At 36.0% G+C, this 19,747-nt stretch overlaps 1 protein-coding gene across 1 annotated transcript in view; it reads right to left on the reverse strand.

The window, feature by feature from the left end:
- Window positions 1-19,747, reverse strand: part of LOC149794629 (uncharacterized) — a 56,137-nt gene that overhangs the window by 10,412 nt on the left and 25,978 nt on the right. Inside the window, exons 2-7 of the mRNA XM_089964234.1 lie at window positions 8,876-10,602; window positions 7,990-8,160; window positions 6,198-6,363; window positions 2,802-2,939; window positions 1,066-1,183; window positions 149-306 (exon numbers count right to left, since the gene is read on the reverse strand). Of these exons, the coding sequence (XP_089820360.1) occupies window positions 149-306; window positions 1,066-1,183; window positions 2,802-2,939; window positions 6,198-6,363; window positions 7,990-8,160; window positions 8,876-10,602 (2,478 nt within the window). The remainder of the gene's footprint in view (window positions 1-148; window positions 307-1,065; window positions 1,184-2,801; window positions 2,940-6,197; window positions 6,364-7,989; window positions 8,161-8,875; window positions 10,603-19,747) is intronic.

Consider the following 19,747-nt stretch of genomic DNA (forward strand, 5'->3'; position numbering starts at 1 on the left):
GGAAAATACAATTTCACGCAGATATTACAGTCATTGACCCAATCTCCAATCATAAAGTACAGCACTAGCATCCTTCCCAGTTAATAATTATTAATCCGATTAGCATAGCACTTAGTTGTTCAAAGATCAATCAAGATAAAACCAATACCTTGCTCTCCATAGTAATTGCAGTCATATTTTGGCTTCACCCCGTGTTGACATTCACTATCTTCCAAACAGAAACTGGCTTTCATCCCCTCCGCCACTCGATTGCCATGGCGATCTGTGATGTCATAGTGGGCGAAAACATCCATGCTGTGATAGTGTCTGCATAGAAGATTATCGATATATTAAAGCTTTCTTCTGGAATTTAAGCCTAATTAAAACATTTACCAGTCACAAGATTTCAAATGACTTTTTTTTAATTAGGCCCCACAACGTATCGTTACGTTCGGAATCTCCTACACTTTTAATAATAGCGAAAAAATAGTAAAATAAGTTAGTATCCGTCTGTTTTACAAACAGTATTCGTAGTTGCAGAGTTTAGACGGCAAATAAAGAAAATTAACATCTAGACAGAACAATCTAGTTGACAGAATCCTTCAGATCTTGCAGGTGTACGAAAGTCACGAAAAGTAAATCCGAAACGAGTCCTTCTATCATGAATTCTTTACTAATAATTTCGAATTGACGCATTGTTATTACTGATTCTCTTCATCGAGATTCGACAGAATGAACATAAAGACCATATAACGTTACTGTAAATGTCACATACTTCATCTTGTGACACCATCCGTAGAAACAAATGAGATTTGGCAGGTATGATTAAATGCTGACTTATGACTAAATTTATAAATATGTGGCGTTTAAATCAAACATAAAAGTTAGATCTAATATTGATAGTCCATACATATTATTTGTAGATGGGACTTATATCGCATCTTACAGTATTGCAAACACACACACGTTTCAAAATAATTCATTTCATACATAATTGAGGCTGTATAAGTGGATGGGTTTTTTTAATTTCCAAGGTTCTTCATACTACGTCACAGATAACTGTTTACCATCGGCAGGCGTACTTACTGATGACATGCGTGCCATTGCCAGTTGTGACGTTCCAGTTCCGGTCTGAAGTCTGCATTGCCGTGGTTATGCGCTATCGTTGAAAATCGGAAGAGTCGTCTTGTATGGGACGTCCATCCTACAATATTGGGAAATCTACTTAATCTATGGAAATTTATTGTAAATCATAATCTCTACAAAGAATGCAACAGGTGGAAGGCATTCCTTGGTCTAAATTGGGAGAAATTACAGGAACCGATCCATTATATTTCTGAAGCATAGATTTAAGTTTAAGAACGCGGCAATTCATTTGTTTTAAATTGCTCTTTTCTTCGCTGGAAAGCATACCCTTCTAACTAAGTATCACAGCCATCTTGATATCAAATTCAATAAAGCAGTAAGTTTTCATTAAATTTAGACCATGGGTGGAAATGCCCTATTTTAAAATCTTAGTAAATTTTTTCAGGTCATTAAATTTAGTCCATTGGATAAAAATGTTTTCCTTATTTTAATGTCTCTTTCACGTCACCGAATTTAACCAGCTACTTTATTCTTTACAGCGTGTAAACATTTCTGACAATAATTCGGCAATATACTTTCTTTACATACTTCTGTTTCAGTTATGATTTTAACCATTCATGGAATGAATAATGGAATTTGTAATATCACTGAGACACTCTCTCCTTCTGCTGTAAGACGAATAATGTTGTGTTCTCATGTTTATATTTAAATATTGATAATTGGACATCAAATAATCATTACAACAATTTTCTAATTATATTCTGATTCTGATTAAAACGAGAACAAATACCATCCTTTTGGGCACTTGACAAACTGCCACACAGTGGAGTGTATCATTAACTTCTTCCTTTTAATTATTTTGCGATTTGTTCATTCAATATTAATATCTGTAGCGTCGTCTGTCTCCATGACCGGAAGTATTCATTACATCACCAATCAATGGTTACTTTTCATTTTGGGTGACAATGAATTCTGATATCTCGATCAACGAAATGTACCACGATTTTATTTATAATTAATCTAAATTCGTGCATTCGTAATTTCCTATGTGATTGGGTAATCTTGATATGCTTGAGAGTTTTTATCCTTGTGCACTGAAAGCATGAATTCGTAAATGTATGTACGTATGAATGTATGTATGTATGTATGTATGTATGTATGTATGTATGTATGTATGTATGTATGTATGTATGTGTGTGTGTGTGTGTGTGTTTGTGTATGTATGTATGTATGTCTGTATGTATGTATGTATGTATGTATGTATGTCTGTATGTATGCATGTATGTATGCATGTATGTATGTATGTATATGTATGTATGTATGTATGTATGTATCTATGTATGTATGTATGCATGTATGTATGTATGTATGTATGTATGTATGTATGTATGTATGTATGTATGTATGTATGCATGCATGCATGTATGTATGCATGCATGCATGCATGCATGCATGTATGTATGTATGTATGTATGTATGTATGTATGTATGTATGTATGTATGTACGTATGTATGTATGTATGTATGTATGCATGTGTATGCATGTATGTATGTATGCATGCATGCATGCATGCATGTATGTATGTATGTATGTATGTATGTATGTATGTGTGTGTGTATGTATGTATGTATGTATGTGTGTGTATTTATGTATGTATGCATGCATGTATGTATGTATGTATGTATGTATGTATGTATGTATGTATGTATGTATGTATGTATGTAATCATACTTACTGGGTTGTTTGTATATATCTCTGGCAGATTCTGCCAGACAGTTTTCCTCCATGGCACATTGGAGATAGTATAAGTATCGATCCTGGAGAAAGGCACTATGCTCCAGTCTGGTAACGTTGGGTACCAGGTCAGCTAAATCTATACATGGAAAAGCAAATTACTGTGAGCAAATCAATTTCAAGTAGGTTTGCTTATATTGATGAGGTGATTTAATTGGATAAAAGAATATTTTAATGAAGTGCATATAAGTTATGTAAACATACGATGTTGTAAAGTTACAAAGAATTCTTTACAATGTACTACAAATTAAAATATGTATCACGAACATACACATGGTTTGATGAGTAAAGAAATGTTATTGTGATGACATAAAATGTGTTAAAATTTAGATTCTTCAGTTCTCAAGGTTGACTTCACAGTTTCGTATATTTTTGTGTGCAAAAGCTTCAATTTCCTATATAAAAAGTTAGAATGGCATTTGACATGTTGTTAAAAGAAGAATCTGTGAATTCTTATTTGGCGTGTATCATTGTTTTAAATTTAAGTATTCAATTTGAACAAGATGATGGGAGTATCCAGCTCAATTGATTACCACTGTGTACCAGTGCGAAACTATGGATTCAGAGTGAACGCCTGGTTTTCCACAGCAAAAATGTGTACCAAATTTATTAGATGATAGCTAAACATTTTAGCCGGTCAGACGTTCTTTAATTTTGCATACATGAAGGCAAATAAAACATCTGAAATCAGGGACGGGACAAGAATATTTATCTTTGACTACTTTTAAACCATACTGTTTTTCTCTAGTTCATGAAATGGATTTAAACGGATGCCAAACAAGTCTGACTAAAAACTACGACCAAAGTATCACCTACACTGATACATCATTTTCTTTATCGTTGCGATTTCTTATAAATGTTTCATTTTTTTGGCATTTTTCCGCAAAAGACTCAAGCTAACAACATACGTTCCAGAATTTGAAACTTTGTAAACACAGTAACGTGACGTTAAGAACCTGAGGACAGTGTTAATTAAAGAATACATTTACTACTCTGTGTCGCTGTTTTCATGTGTTTTCTAACATCAATTTAAGACAAATCAAGGTAAAAATGATCATAATTGGGAAACAATTATTTTTAAAAGGTTGGGTACACACGCATGTGCCCTACACTCACAAACATGTGGGTACACACGCAACTATCCTACACTCACATACATCTCCCCGAAGGCCTCATTATCCTTACGTGTCATGATTATCGCCTCAGACAGGGAAATATCATATTTTACACTATAACAATGTACATTAAATAGTAAGATTCTGGATTTGAATGTGTTTTGTGTCATCACAGGGTTTCAGCTTCTGTTTGCGTTTAAGAGTGTAAATGGTCAACATTAATTGGATACAAGAGAATATAATGGCAAAACCGATTTGAAGTCAGAATATACACAATGATTACCGCACTAAGTCACAAATGCACTGGATTATCCAAAATTGTCACATAGGTCAATGTTTATTATCTGGACATTAAATATTCCGCTGAAATAATGATATATCATGTTCAGCCAATGCATTTATATAACTCTATGTAGGAATGGACATCGTGGTGGATTTTCAATGTAAACTTACCCAAATTTGGCAAGGTTATAAATCGACTTGCTTAAAATTGTGTCTTATTAAAGAAGTTTCAAAATGAGGATAAAAAGCAATTATTATCTAGCGAAACCTATTTACGGGTCTTAAGGTTAAACTCCACAGTTTTGTGCCAGATCCCGATGCGATCGAGTTCAGCATGCAGGGCCAGGTTAGGTCAAGTGTTGCGGAGGGAGTTCCAAGCTTTCAAAAGAGCCCTGGCTTTACTAGAAAGGACACCAACGGAAATGTCTATGTGCCTATTTTCTCAAGTGTACACAATACACAATAAACGTGTACAAGAATAAAAGGATGGTCAGATTTCAAGAGACAAGTGACTATACCTTTTTTGGGGGGGGCGGGTGTTTTTTGTTGTGGGATCTTAGCTCGGGGGAGTTTGGGAAAAAACCATGATTCAACGGAAAAGCTATAGGCTTAAAGTGAACGGCCAGTTTTAGAAAACAAACATGTATGGCAAAAGTTTGTGATAGAATTAAAAAGAAAAATTCAGAGTTTATATGGGCTTCGTCTTCAAAAATCAGATTTAGGTAATTAATTTTCCATACAATTGCAAGTATTGACTAACGTCTATCTGTGATGCATTTTTTCAAGTTCGCAAGCTGGATTTAAACAAGTGCAAAATATATCTGACTTTAAAATAAACAAAATAAAATCACCAGTTACACTTATATAAAATTTTATTTTGCAACGTATGAAATGAAAAACTCAGTTTTATCTTTTTGATCTTTTTGATTGCACATGAAGCAGCGCTATATGTGTCAGAACGTGACATTTTGTGAAAATTGTTGATCGCAAAATCTAGCAGATGTGGCGATACATTTAAACAGCATATATATATATATATATATATATATATATATATATATATATATATATATATATATATATATATATATATATATATATATATTTATATAAATGGCCTTTAAAATTGGTAAGAAGCAATTTGATATACCAATAATGTTGCAATACGCTCATTGCGCAAGAATATTGCTATATAAATATGGTTTCAACAGTAGGCTGAATTTCCACTAAATAATACTGTCATAAGAAAATAACGATAATTGTTTTTAATAATCTCCGTTTTCTAAATGAATTAAACACGTTATACATACTCTCTCTCTCTCTCTCTCTCTCTCTCTCTCTCTCTCTCTCTCTCTCTCTCTCTCTCTCTCGTTTGTTGGTTAGGCATGAGACTAATTGACCAGCCGAGAAACATAGGGATGGACAACAAAAACTTCTTATGACAAGTCCCCACACAAAATTAATTGAAAAAAAAAAGCGTAGCGAATGTTTGCCTGTGACTGTCTCTGGACCCATGAGAGACTGCTAAAACCTACATTTCTCAGTAAAGACCCATCCATCATACAAGTTCCTGTGTCAAGAAAAACCTGGCATCCGCCATTTCTTGTCTGAGTGTGTTTGAAACATGTTTTCAATTTCGCACCTAAGGAATCAGGTGTGAATCTTCAGTAATGAGTATTCCAATCTCAAGTCTGTACAAGAGCTGAAATTACTAAACAAAACAGTGTCTCCGTACTTTTCATTTGCAAATATGATGGGCTGTCAAAAGATTCTTAAGAGTGAAATCTGAGTTTTCATTATCAATCGATCATGGCCCTCTAAACCTATATATTATCTAACATTTATAGGCTGGGTCTCGTTTTCCATATAATGAGTAACGTCAGTGAGTCCTAGAAATGTCTTTATGTTATATCCATGGAAGTAGAAAGTAAAATATTTACAATTTGTGCAACTTATGCCGGCAACCGAGTCCGCCCTGTTACATGCTACTTGTCCCGGTTCACCATTTGTCATCACAAAGTTGCATTCATCCAGTCGTTGTTCTTTTCCCGTGCATTTCAGGCCAGCCAAAACTTTGTCCATGTTAGCTCCACCGTAGTATGATCTCTTTGAAAACAACAATTACAATGCGGTATCACTTGCTTTCAACGATGATAGTTGTATCATGGGCTTAGTATGAATTTATGTATAAGTATGGTATATTAAAATGCCTTAATTGACTGAAACACGTTCTCTCTGATATATTGTCTGTCATGGGAGAGAGAGAGAGAGAGAGAGAGAGAGAGAGAGAAAGAGAGAGGGTGGTAGGGTGGAGAACTGTAATTTTCCTGTAAATGTAGGTAACCTTTCATGTTCATTTTAATACATCTAATTAAGTTCTAGAGTATAAAGACACGATTAGTGATGATACGTCAATTGTTGTAATAACGAAAAGACAAACAAAAAAGAACGAATATCTATAAATCGCATTATTTTTAAAAAGGTATTTTATTATGTACCGTTCAATTTTAAGATAATTATAATATTCATAATATAAAATTCGTATGCTATAAACTGATAAAAATTATGAATTATGAACTTCCGTCAATTGGTTGTACTGTATATTAATGTTTTGGCACGCGATTTCCAAATGGGATCTTGTTTTCAGGCGAATCTTTTGGCTATCTTATCTACTTTAAAAAATAAATAACTTTTTTATTGCTGTTTTGACAAAATTATGGTTGGTCCTTTCAGATGTTGTACATATAACGCAAGATCTCTAAAGCAACGTCGCTGTGAGAGTTTTACGTATTGTTATTGTTGGCAATCCATCGCAAGAAGAGCTGTAATTATAACCAGGAAACTTTGAAGATAATGTAGCTCCAGCTTCGTTTGAGTGTATGGTATAATCAACAATAACGATAGTATCGTGTTCCTACTTGTAGGAAATCACGGTAAAATGACTATTTCTGGTGTAGTAAATCTGCTGGTATATAATAAAGTCCGCTATTCGCAACGCACGATCCAGAACATCCCATTCTTCACAGGCCTAATCTCAAAAATTAAATTACACGCCTAATTAATTCGTTGTTTCCTTTTATTTATTTATAGCATGCGGTGGCTAACCAACTTTACCACTGTCATGTATTTGTTCCGTATGATCAGTAGTGCTATATGAAGAGACTACAGATAAAACATTATATACGAGCATGGCTAATTGAACCTCTAAAGGCTAGATGTAAGATAATTTTTGGGACAACAATATTATCATTTATCATTAAACAAATCTTTGAGATTCTCGTATTTACCAATCACACTTTCAAAGGTGAGGAAGAAATAAGAAACACGAGCTATTTTCTTGGTACAGGACATTAGAACGGGTACTCAGCCGTGTAATAGGAGTGCAGTGACGAGCAGAAGATCGTCGGTATTATCGCCTTACGATTGCAAATGTTCCTTTCTCGTTCATGGTCTATTTACACCGGCCAATGTGACTCTTCTCGGTTGTTATTTTAGGTTATAAATGGTTTCAAACACAATCTTTAACTATTGGAATACTAATAAATAGTAACTTCTTTAAAAGAATATGTATAAGATCCAAAAATGTATCAGCCAATGAATTTTTCTCTAGCCCTTTGAAAGATAACATTTTATGATATATCTTTCACGTCAGATAAATTTATCTGGTGCGCGGTAATATTGGTTACAAATATGTGCAGATGAAACTTACTGCGAGGGTAACAGAATACTTACAGTGACTGCAATTCTTGCATAGCCGACACCAAAGTGTCTGCAGGCAACAATGGCTTCCCTAATGCCCCAGGAATCCCCACAAATGGTCCCCCATTTGTTGGAGCCTGCTAGACGTATGTCAATCCTTCCTTCTCCGCGGATCCTTCCTCCTTCCAGTCTAAATTCCGTGTACTATATGAAATTATATGAAACGTTCTTTTAATATGTTTGTCTTTATATGCAACGTATTTTGATTTGAAATACGTTATAGAAACTGCATATTTGCTGGATATAATATGATATTAACATCAGCATATTTGCTGGACAATGTAGACCTCTTAATTTTATTGAAATTCTTATTGCACGTTTTAATTCTAACAATAAAAAATACCTAATGCTAGATTAGAGAAGGAACAGATCAATAAATAAATCAATAAATCAATAAATAAATCATATATTAGGCATACCAAATCAATAAAGGCTAAAAGAAAGTTCTCTTCATCTTGAAGATAATCTGAGATACGTAGAAGCTGTTGACAGTCGCAAACGTGACGTTGATTCTGAAATCTCAAATGTGACATTATATCATCGGGAAACGAGGCGTCGATGATTTAAATACTTCATAACTCTGAGGGGCAAATCAATACAAACTGGCGGTAATGACTGCATGCTTTGAGGTTAGAAATCCCCTATTTGTAAATTATAATAAAAACAAATGCGATTTACAAATGCAAGAAATTCAGTTAGACCTGCAAAACACAGTACCGTGACAAACTATCGCTTCTCCGTTTACCTTTTACAGAAAAGAAACTTCACGACCTATCAAAGTAAAAACCGCTGCATAAAACAATATCAAATATTGCGGAGCAATAGCACGTAAGATAGTAATAATACAAAATATACTCACTGTTGGAGGGGGCGGTGTAGGGGGATTAGAAATCAATTTTTGTGCTACTGGCTTTAATTTCCTCGGGTCATCCGCTAAATAGATGTCATTATACTTGTCGTCAATGTGGTTTGTATTTCGGTCTCTCTGATTAGTGCGGATACTTCCGTTCCTTACGTCACTTACTCTGAGTCTTACATCTTGTCGTTGAACTTCAATATTTTGTATAACTTCATTCAGGCTCTCTCTGCCATGATTTAGATTTGTAGATACTTGCCGTATTCGTTGATCCTCAAGAACTGGTTGTCTACTATCTTGAATTACTTCCCTCTCTCCGTCAACCTCTTGTTGTAATTGGTTTATTTGTTCGTTTTCATGATTTATCTCTTCACGCATGTATTCAACAACACGCTGCTCCTCTCTTAGTTCTGCTCTTGCATCTGTGTTGTTAACAATCCTTTCACTCGCTCGGTCAATCTCTCCTTGCAAACGGGTGATATTGTCTCCCTCACGCTGGATCTCATTACGCATTTGGTTTATGGAATGTTGTTGCTGTATAATTTCTCTCTGTGCTTCCTGAACAGTGATTGTTCCTGTCGATTGTTCATCTTCGTGTCCTTCATTTCCACCGCTGTCATCCTCAAGTGCTCGTGCGTTCGCTGTTTGGGCATTCCCTGAATCTTCGTCACCTTTGTCACCTCCATTGTTTCCTAACGAAGCGGAAATTGTTTCATTTGCTTCCGAATCAGAGTCACTGCTGCTATCAGAATAACTGCTGCTGCTGCTGCTGCTGCTGTTCTGAGGCGCATCATCACCCCCTGAGTGGCCGTTCTCTTCGCCGTTAGAATTGCCGTTTTCGTTATTTTTTGTGTCTCTGTTTGCATCCGCCTCATTCCATCCGGCTCTAACGGTGAAAAGTTTTGGATCTGGAGGCGAGGTAACAATATCACCATTGCTACGGTACATAATATATCTGTGCGAAGAGTTGTCATATATCCAGACATCGAATTGTCTTTGTTCAGTTGTGTTTCCTGTCGGCTTTTCATTTATTTCATTTTTAGTTTCTTCATCTTCAGATTCGACAGTTTGAATATTAATAGGTTTTTCTTCAACGTTGGCATTAACCTCGTTTCGCATTTCTTCAGGTTGGATGAAAGAATCACCTGGAGTAACTCCTGCCGCTTCATTTTCCCCGTGCCCATCTTTATTTTCGGATCCCTCGCTTCCATTGCTTCCTGAATCTTCATCGCCGGGAGAAGGAATGATGACTGGTCCACGACGACGACTATTGATTTGTTGAGGATTGGAATTAATGATATTTAAAAAGGTGAGAGGTCTTTCCATTGGTGCCTCTGTTGCTATGGGTCTTCGTCTTGCTGATTGAGGAATTGTTTGCCTCGCTCTTGTTGTCGTAGTTGTTGGTTTAGGTGTTGTAGTCGTAGTTGTAGGTTTACGTGTAGTTGTTGTAGATGTAGGCTTACGTGTCGTGGTTGTGGTTGTGGTACTTGGCCGAGGCGTTGTCGTGGTGGTAGTGGTGGTTGTTGGTTTCGGTGTTGTGGCTATAGTGGTAGTAGTTGACTTACTGCTAGAAGCAATAGTCGTTAAATCGCGTTTGTTACAGATTGCTCCGGCTGACACCCAGCGTCCGTCGCAGTCATTTGGTTGGTAGTGACCCCAACCTCGAAAGTAACATCGACTTAGAGTGGGCTCATTCCCACGGCAGTGTACGCCTGACATCCACACTTGACCTGAAAGAGCAATGCCGAGAGGATGAAAGTTTTATAATCCCTTATGATCAACCGATTCATAAAATTGTATATGGAAAATGGAATGCCTGGGCCATTTCTCCGTTAATTCTTTATACAAGTCACGCGATGCCTGCAGGCAGGTGCGCATTGCAGAATTACTTCTCTAACAGCATAATCGATGTGCATTCGGTATAATAGTATAACTACTACATTATGACTTCATGGCACTTTATGGACCTCTTGGTCGCACATGGCACATAAGGACTTCATGGCACTTTATGGACCTGTTGGTCGCCCCAAAAAAGGAAATGCACCTCAGTTTCACTTCAGTCGATATACATTTTTAAAGTTTCTCATTAGGCGGGGTTGCTGCTTTTTGCATAATGTGTACCACATTGTGTGTGTGTGTGTTTTTGTGTGTGTGTGTGTGTGTGTGTGTGTGTGTGTGTGTGATTTGGATTTTTAACGTAGCTTAAAACATTTCAGTCATATTGCTACGATGTCTTCAGTGTGGCAGTTTATAGTGATGTCTAACACTGGGATATCATGCTGCAAACATGGAGCATCATGTCCCACCCAGTCACATTATCCTGACACCAGGCAAACTAGCCCTAACACTAACCTCTTAATGCTGAGCGCCAATGAAGGCAACTGCAAGTACCATTTTTATAAGGCTTTGGTATGATTCGGCGGGGTTCGAACTTGCGACGTCCCGCATCCAAGGCGGACGCTCTAACCACTTAGGCCATCGGGGTGGTCTGAACCACTAGTAAAGTAAAAACGAACTTTTTGTCATCCAGACTGATAAACAAAGTCATATAGGACCATGTAACACTTTAATGATGCTTGGTATTCTTTTGAACGTTATCTGTTTTCTGATTATTCGAACATCTGTCTGTATTACACTTTTTCGAACGTATGAAATTGACATTTATTGACAATATTCTACAGTCTATAAAAGGGTCTGGATTATTAGTCAACACAAGCGCCAGCTAAGTATAGAGTTAGAATGAATGTTTTTGGGTGATACATTGCATGATAGTATATTAACTGAAGTTCATCTGAATGTGGTGTTCATAATAGATCGTTCACTGACATTCATGTGAATGCAATAATGTTCATAATATGACGTCCACTGACGTTATGGTGACGGTAGTGTGCATAATAATACGCCCACTGGCGTTCAAGTGAATGTAATGCGCATGATAAAACCTCCAATAACTGAACGTTTTACGCATAAAAAGCTTGGAATTTTGTACAATGCTTTAAAGCACAGAGTAGAAAAACGAGAAAAAAATGAATAAATAATTTTTTTTATCTAATTACTAAAGCTTCGCCTAAATCATCACCCATTAAGTCACCTATTTACCGCCGTATTTTATATATAGCCTTTATGTTTATGGAGCGAGGACAGATATATTTTACAGCTTTGTCTTCGAGTGCTCTGCACGAGCAATATATGGACCTCTGACTTCGACCACAAAGAGTCTCTTGTTTCAATTTCGCTTTGAAATGAAAATGGATGTATCATAAAACCGCTTTTGGAAAGATATACGTCATATGAGTTTTCTAATGTAGACGAAATAAAGGACAATGTGTTTTCAACACGCAAAAGTACGGGTTCAGAAAACGATCTTGCATAATGCGGATTGAATTAGTACTATTTGACCCATATAGTGAGCTACGAGTCCTGAACATCTCTAAACAAAACATGGTTGTTTAGTAGTGCGTTAGATTGCAAGATAAAACTTCGAATTTGAACGCGCCTAAATATTTGCAGTAAAACATTTAGATAGCCATGTTTTCTCTTTTTGACTGGCATGATGACCTTACCTAAAGCTCACCAAAACGATTATCTTACCGCCAAAATCCACCTAGATCGTCTGCTTCGGCCTATGTAATTTTCGGGCAACACCTAAGCTGCGGATTAAAAAGAGCTTTGAATATAATCAGTGACGTAGAGAATCTGAACACGAAACTCGCTTCCCAATATGGCAAACGTGCACGGTATTCAGGTGATCGCTTCGGTTGTTTTGTTCTGGGGGCGTTGGGGTTGGGGTTATTTGTTAGGGTTGGGGGGTTGGGGGAGGGTATAGTATTATTCCATCTATTCTACTTTTCGAGGTCGAACATGTTTTAGGACTGTCACGTGTCATTTGGTATCGAAAATATGAGATAATGAGAGAACTATCAGCACAAACACACAGACACACACTCCAATCTACGTCAGGATTGGTAAGTACATTTATTTTACTGGTATTTCTCGCAGCTCTTGATCAACGGTTGTTTAAGGGTCCTTCTGGCGATACATACAGACCATTTCCAGACCAAATCCTATGTTTAAAGACTTGTAGATCCGCATGGAATAATACAAAACATATGTCCTGTAGCCATTTTGAATTTCGTGGCTACATTCGGCCGTTGTCAAATACCAGTAAGTGTCCAAATGGTTTTGTTCCAGAAAGATTTGTATGCAACAAACTTGCACATTTTAATGAACAAGTTACATCAGAATGACACATCGTCCGTTAGTATCGACAGTTTAGGCATGTTTGTTCTTTGTGGGTATTTTTGTTTTGTTTCGGGGTTTTTGTTGTTGTTTTAGTTGTTTTCTAAGGGGTGGGGAAGAGACAATTTGTCTGACTATGACGGCACGTGCTCCGCACTTTATTTTAAAAATCCTCAAGTTAATTATAGGCGGGCTAAGTCCAGTTGCACGTGTTATACTGACCATCGCCACTAAGTAAAAGCCTCTATTATAGTGCCATTCACAGACGAGTTTGTATGTTATCCAAACGCCGACCAACTTCGCCAACACATGTGTATGTTAATAGTCAAAAAAATAGTTCCGCACACTTGACCTGTTTAATTTGGTGTTTTCTTTGTGTGTAATTACTTTCTAAAATCAGTTTAATTTATGTCTTGACTGCAATTTGAAATGTATATTTATATATCTTCATTTGCAAATTGTAGGATTACCCAAGATTATTGGAGTACATCAACTGTCGACTTCTTCAGTTCCGGAGGTAATTAGTATTTTCATGTGTTCGATAATCCCATAATACCTAAATGGACGTGATCGATACTGATCTTTTCGCTTGTTTGATTACTCATGCGTGGCAAGAAATGTGCTGGAAATCATCCTAAACCTAATACATGGTATCTCATCAGCCCGACAATGAACACTGTTAGAGTTTCCCTTTTTATCCTTGAATCTGGTTCACTTTCTTAGGACAGTCTTTTGTAAAAATAATTCTTGTCAACAAGGGTAATTAAACCATGCCGTACCATTCCCTCTTTTTATGATCATTTGTGATGGAATGCAAATATAACACTGTTTAAAGGTGCTATAAAACATTAATTAATGCAAATTTGATAAATCGGAAGAATGTTTGATTTGTAGTTAAGACAATTATAACACGAGAAAACTTTGTGTATATGAATGGTCATGGGGTCTATCATTTCATTTCTGGCTCTTGATTAAAATAGGATTTAAAGCAAGGATTTTATAGCATTCAATTAGCCTTCAAAGGTTAGATGTTACGACCCCTGGGGTGTCCTTGAGCGAGACATGCGAACGTGATTCATGTGGTTCTTCTGGCCTTAAAGTCATGCAACAACCGTAAATAACCTCATTCTCAGGGTGACAACTCACGCCACCGCTGAAACAATAGTAGACAAGAACAAACCTAGCAGAAAATGCCAAGCATAGACTTGATACGTTTCCATGTTTATCAAAAACGGTCACTTATATTTAGGTATTATGGGATTGCGGACGACGTGCAAGATTATCTTACCTCCGAAAGTGAAGAGTTTGACAATTCAACTGCTCCAATGAGCACGAGCTTTTTTAACGTTTTGCAAAATCACATGTTACTACATATTTACGAAGAATTTTAACTTGCTGAAATTACAATGAAGCTATATCTTAGATTGTTCGTAGGAAGTTGTAAAAATTAACAAAGTAATGGGGACAAGTGTTTGGAACTATTTTCTTGTTCCTAAAATACAGATATGTGATCCGAGTTGATCGACGTAGGGATAATATCCAATATTGGACAGTAAATCGCCAATTAGCAAAGGCTCTTACTCAGCGGCGAAGATGCGGAGTGATGAAACGTTGATCGCCATGTATTTTGCTTCGAAAACAACTCTAGTTGTTCGGGCAAGCAAATACAGGAATACATGACACCCCGTCCTTGCCCTTTTGCGCGAAGAAATGTCAAACAGATCGCCCAAAGACGGCGTTGGTAAAAATGATCAATTGCACTTCACGACGTCGCCTTATATATGTTACATTGACTTATATATATATATATATATATATATATATATATATATATATATATATATATATATATATATATATATATATATATATATATATATATATCATTGTTCATCTTGTGCGTTTTAATGATACCATTCACTGTTGTGTGAAAGTAAATTCGATGATACGTATAGTATAACGGCACCAATAAACTGAGCTATATAGAATTTACACCACACTTCAAAACGGCAATGCAGAGATTCATGCCATACAAGAAATGCGTTAAATTAGACTTTACAAGTGTAATTGCAACAAAATTTCTTCCAAGTTAACTTCAAGATAGCTAATTCAACTGAGAAAAAAAAATATATGTTCGCCACGTGTTTGAATCTGACATCCGACAGTATAATCTAGAACGGCATACGACTGTGTGAAGGAAAATTTTACTAGAAGCGCAGGGGTTAAAACTGATATGGAGCTGAAACGTGTATACATCGTTAACCATATGTGTTTTGTGATCCTGGAATTCTTGAAAAGGATAATAAAATTACTCCAGATCCAAATTAATTTAAACTTTCTTTTTTTGGAATAAAGAATTACAAAAATGTTACATTTTTAAAATAAGATTGTCAAAATTCATGGTATTATTCTGTAATGAATTTAATTACATAGGCTATTTCAATAATGTTTACTTTACACAACGATTATCAATATTATTACAACCTCCTATTATATTAAATTCTTACTAGTATTCATTTTAAGGATTTAAAGAACATGATCGTGATGGTGTTTGACTTGTGCCTGGGTGTTATACATTTTTTTTTAAAAAAAACATATCATACAAGTCGATTCGTACACGGATAAGTAGGTTCGTATCGTGTAATGTTATACTGACTGACTATTTGAATTTAGGACACTTTCGCCCATCAGGGCGTGTCCGTCCATAATGTTATACCAGTGTTAGATCTCAGCATGCATATCTGCTATCAACATGGGTGTTATAACTAGTCCTAACTTAAAAGGAATTCGAAGAAGAAAAAAAAGACATATCTGATAGAAGAAGTACTTAATAGATAATTGATAGTGTTCATCGTACTTTTGGTCAAATCTGAGTAAGAGATATTAAGTCACTTTGATCCACCGAACACACAATTATGTAATATCTACTATATACATATACAAGAGTATCTGTGCTTTCGGAAATATCTGAAACAAAAATTAACTTAATACGAGTCGGAAGTATGGGTCATCCGATTGGCAATGTTTTTTATCGTTATGCAATTTAAAGTCAAGCCAAGGCCTGACGATAAAATACAAAGTAAAACGAAAATGAGGTGTTCCAAAGTATGTCACTGTGAGTGTTGCCTAAGGTAAATTAAATTAACAATTAAAACAAAGGAAACAAATACTAACGTTTGAGATAAGCGAAAGTAAACTGATAGTCCTGAAGAATGGTGCATCATAAGTTGTGTATTGGATAAATATGAATCCAACTGAAGTAATCAGCAAACGGGGGGTTGGGGTGGGATGGAGCACATATTACCGTATTATCCCTAAAGAGACCCGTGCAAATTGTTATGCAGATGCGGTCTGGACAGGAGGAGACTAATGAGTGGACATATCACCCACTGACCTGCATTGCCCTTAAAACATCAATTGCCCTGCATTGCCATTATAATCAGTATAAATTGCCCCTACATTGCTATTACAACATCAATTGCCCCAGCATTGCCATTACAACATCAATTTCCCCTTCCTTGCCCATACATCGTCATTTGCCCCTTCCTTGCCCTCACATCATCAACTTGAAGTTCCTTGCCCTTGCTGCAATATAAAATACCTGGCCCCTCCGTCATGAAACTATACTTCGGAAAACATTAAATATTACTCCAAACTTAGAAATATGCCTGGAAAGTCACATTTATATATTTAATAGACAAGACTTTTTTAAACAAATATTCAACATCACTGTAACAAACACTGAATATTCGGGACTGTTTTACGGCTGGTTACAGATCGTATTTTTGGACTCAAAGATATTTTCATACATCTGTGAGCAAAATGCTAGAAAAAAAATTTACCAAAAACTGGTGCGTCGAAACTTTAGTGCTGCGGCATCCAAGGACGTAAAAGCTCAAATAAACGTCGACGCATGATTTATTCAAGCTAATAATAATAATAATAATAATGATGATCATAATAATAATAATAATAATAATAATAATAATAAAAAGAAGAAGAAGAAAAAAAAATTAATTTTAAAAAATAATTTTAAAAAAAATAAAAGTAATGGTTGGCACATATTTATTTTAGGGTTCATATTGCGGTGCATCAATGTACGAATATTAAAAGATTTATGGTACTTAATATCTATTCTATTTTTAAACGAGCTTTACGTATACTTTGAAGTGGCCTCGAGTGGCCGAGTGGTCTAAAGCGCTCGCCGTTACGGATCACTGCCATCTCACATCTGTCTGTCTGAGTTCGCGTTTCATGCTCGGCTAACGTGGGTACGTGAGAAAGCCTGCCAGTAGCTTCTCGGGGGTCGGTGTTTCTTCCCGGGGTTTTCCATGGTTCTTCCTCCACCAATTATACTGGCCGCCATGTATAGCCTATCTTGTGCTGCAAAATGGTGTTAAACCCTACAACAACAACAACAACAACAACGTATACTTTTGATGCTGATTCACAGAAACGCTTACATTTCCACTTCTCGATTGTTGTGCATCTTGCACATAGGTTGTGGAAAACGGTTATTCCGTTTTTGTTCATTTTGTTTTTGTTCTTGTTTAAAACTGAAGTAATTTACAAATTGGTTAAATATGATAACAACTTTTACCAAACTATTATGTACAAATTTAGACCTTCTTTGTAAGGAGGACAAGATAGTACTAGCGTACTAACGTGGGGCTGGGGTGCGGACGGGGTGGATGCCCCGGGGCGCCAGAGGTATTGGAATGCCAAAATCTCTTTCGGCCATCATTGTCGCCCAGGGCGCCATTTACCCTTAGTACGCCACTGCAGAAAAGTAATAAGATCAAGGGGGTAGCAACCTCACAAGCGACCCCCTCAACCGCATGTGCGTGTGTGTCGGGGGAGGGGGGATTCACATAAAACATGGAGAGAGTGTCCAGAATTGGTTGGGATTAGAATTTACTGCTACACAACTGACTAAGATCTGCTTTTGACAAAAACTAAACAAGCACTGCCCTAATTACCATATTTCAGTCTTTGCAGTACTGCTGTCGTAGAACTTTGCAAAGGAACAGGTTTGTCTTTAAAGATGTATGGATTGGTAAACGAAAGTACTTGAGTTTTAAGGAAGGTGTGGATTTTATAATTAATCCTAGTATTGTTCAAGTAAACCTCTTGGATAACTTGGCTTACGTTCTTAATTTTCAAAAATATTACCTCTACAATCCTTTTTATTATAAACCGTTTGAATTGTATAATAATTAATTAACTTCTTCACCGAATTCTGAATGAGTACGCATGTACCATTTGTACATCTGTATATCATTGTCACAATAAATATAAAGCAACAAAGGATAGAAAACCGAAATAAAAGTCACTGCTCTGAATCATCTTGAATTCAAATATCAAGGTCCTATTTAAAAATCATATAAAGTTCCAATTTTCATCAAATCAGGACATTTTAATATTTTTTTCAAAAAAAGAAAAGAATAAAATGCCTCTCAGTTCCTACTGCTTCAAAAGACATATAAATACGACCGGATAAATAGTGTCGGTGCCAATGTGTATCAATATTTGATCACTTAAGCCAAACTATTTAAAATGCTTAGCATGTAATCGATAAAAATTAAACTTCTGTTCGATGTGTGGATTATTTACTGAGTAATTTATGATGACGATAAGGTATTTAACCAAATGTTTACCTTTCTGAGATCAAAAATATGAAAAAGAATGATACTGTTTTTAATAATGACCATGCAAACGTACTTCAATTTTATAAGTTCGTATTTTAGAGAACATACCTACCCGAAGAGAGGCAGGAAGGTCACCTTTGAATAAATAACAATTATTGCTCACAATGGTGTTAACTCTTATTTACTAGAAGCCTGGTCAAGTAGTCCGAATGAGAAGTTGTATTGTATTACATTTATAACAGGTACCACTAGGTTTGAATACGGGTCAATGTCTCTTGCCCATATACAATTTTATAGTGATTCTTCTTTTGATTAAAAGAGGAAATATACAGCAGCGAAATGATCAAAGTTCCTATAGTGTGCAGAGGCCTTTTGAAGCCATTTTAAAATTTGTCCACGCAAGAACCAAGAAATGCGTTGTATTCCCTTGTGTATATCACTTTGCGAAATTTTCTTGTGCTTAATAAAGACCCATTATTTGAAAATTGCATTACAATATGATCCGTACTCTTCTTTTAAAACAGACCATCCTACGAAGCCAAACGTATTGTGCGTAAAGTTGTGATGAGAATAACATCATGAAAACTTAAAATTCATCTTAGCCTCAGGCACACGGTCTGCTTCGGATTGCAATAGACAACCAAGCCAAAACCTGGGGAAGACAAAACAAAATGAAAGCGAGGCATCGCAACTTTTTGTGGCCCTAGACTATGCTGTAAATGCTTTTTTTTGAGGTAAATCAGTTTAATACTAAAACATAATGTCAGTTTACATCATCGTGGTAAAGGAACGTAAATTTTATAACTTTAGGAAGAATGTTGTATAAACAATTTTAACACATAGTCGATACAGTTTTCCTATAGTATGGGCTGTTTCATATTTTGATATCACAACGTGTTTCATGTCACTTTATGTGATTCTCATTGGCCCAAATAAGCCTATGCAATTATTGTGCAGTATTCTCTTTACTGAATGACCGCGATCGTGG

Source organism: Sinohyriopsis cumingii, chromosome 7 (genome assembly GCF_028554795.1).
Source record: "Sinohyriopsis cumingii isolate HCF-2022 chromosome 7, ASM2855479v2, whole genome shotgun sequence".
Taxonomy (NCBI): Eukaryota; Metazoa; Mollusca; class Bivalvia; order Unionida; family Unionidae; genus Sinohyriopsis; species Sinohyriopsis cumingii.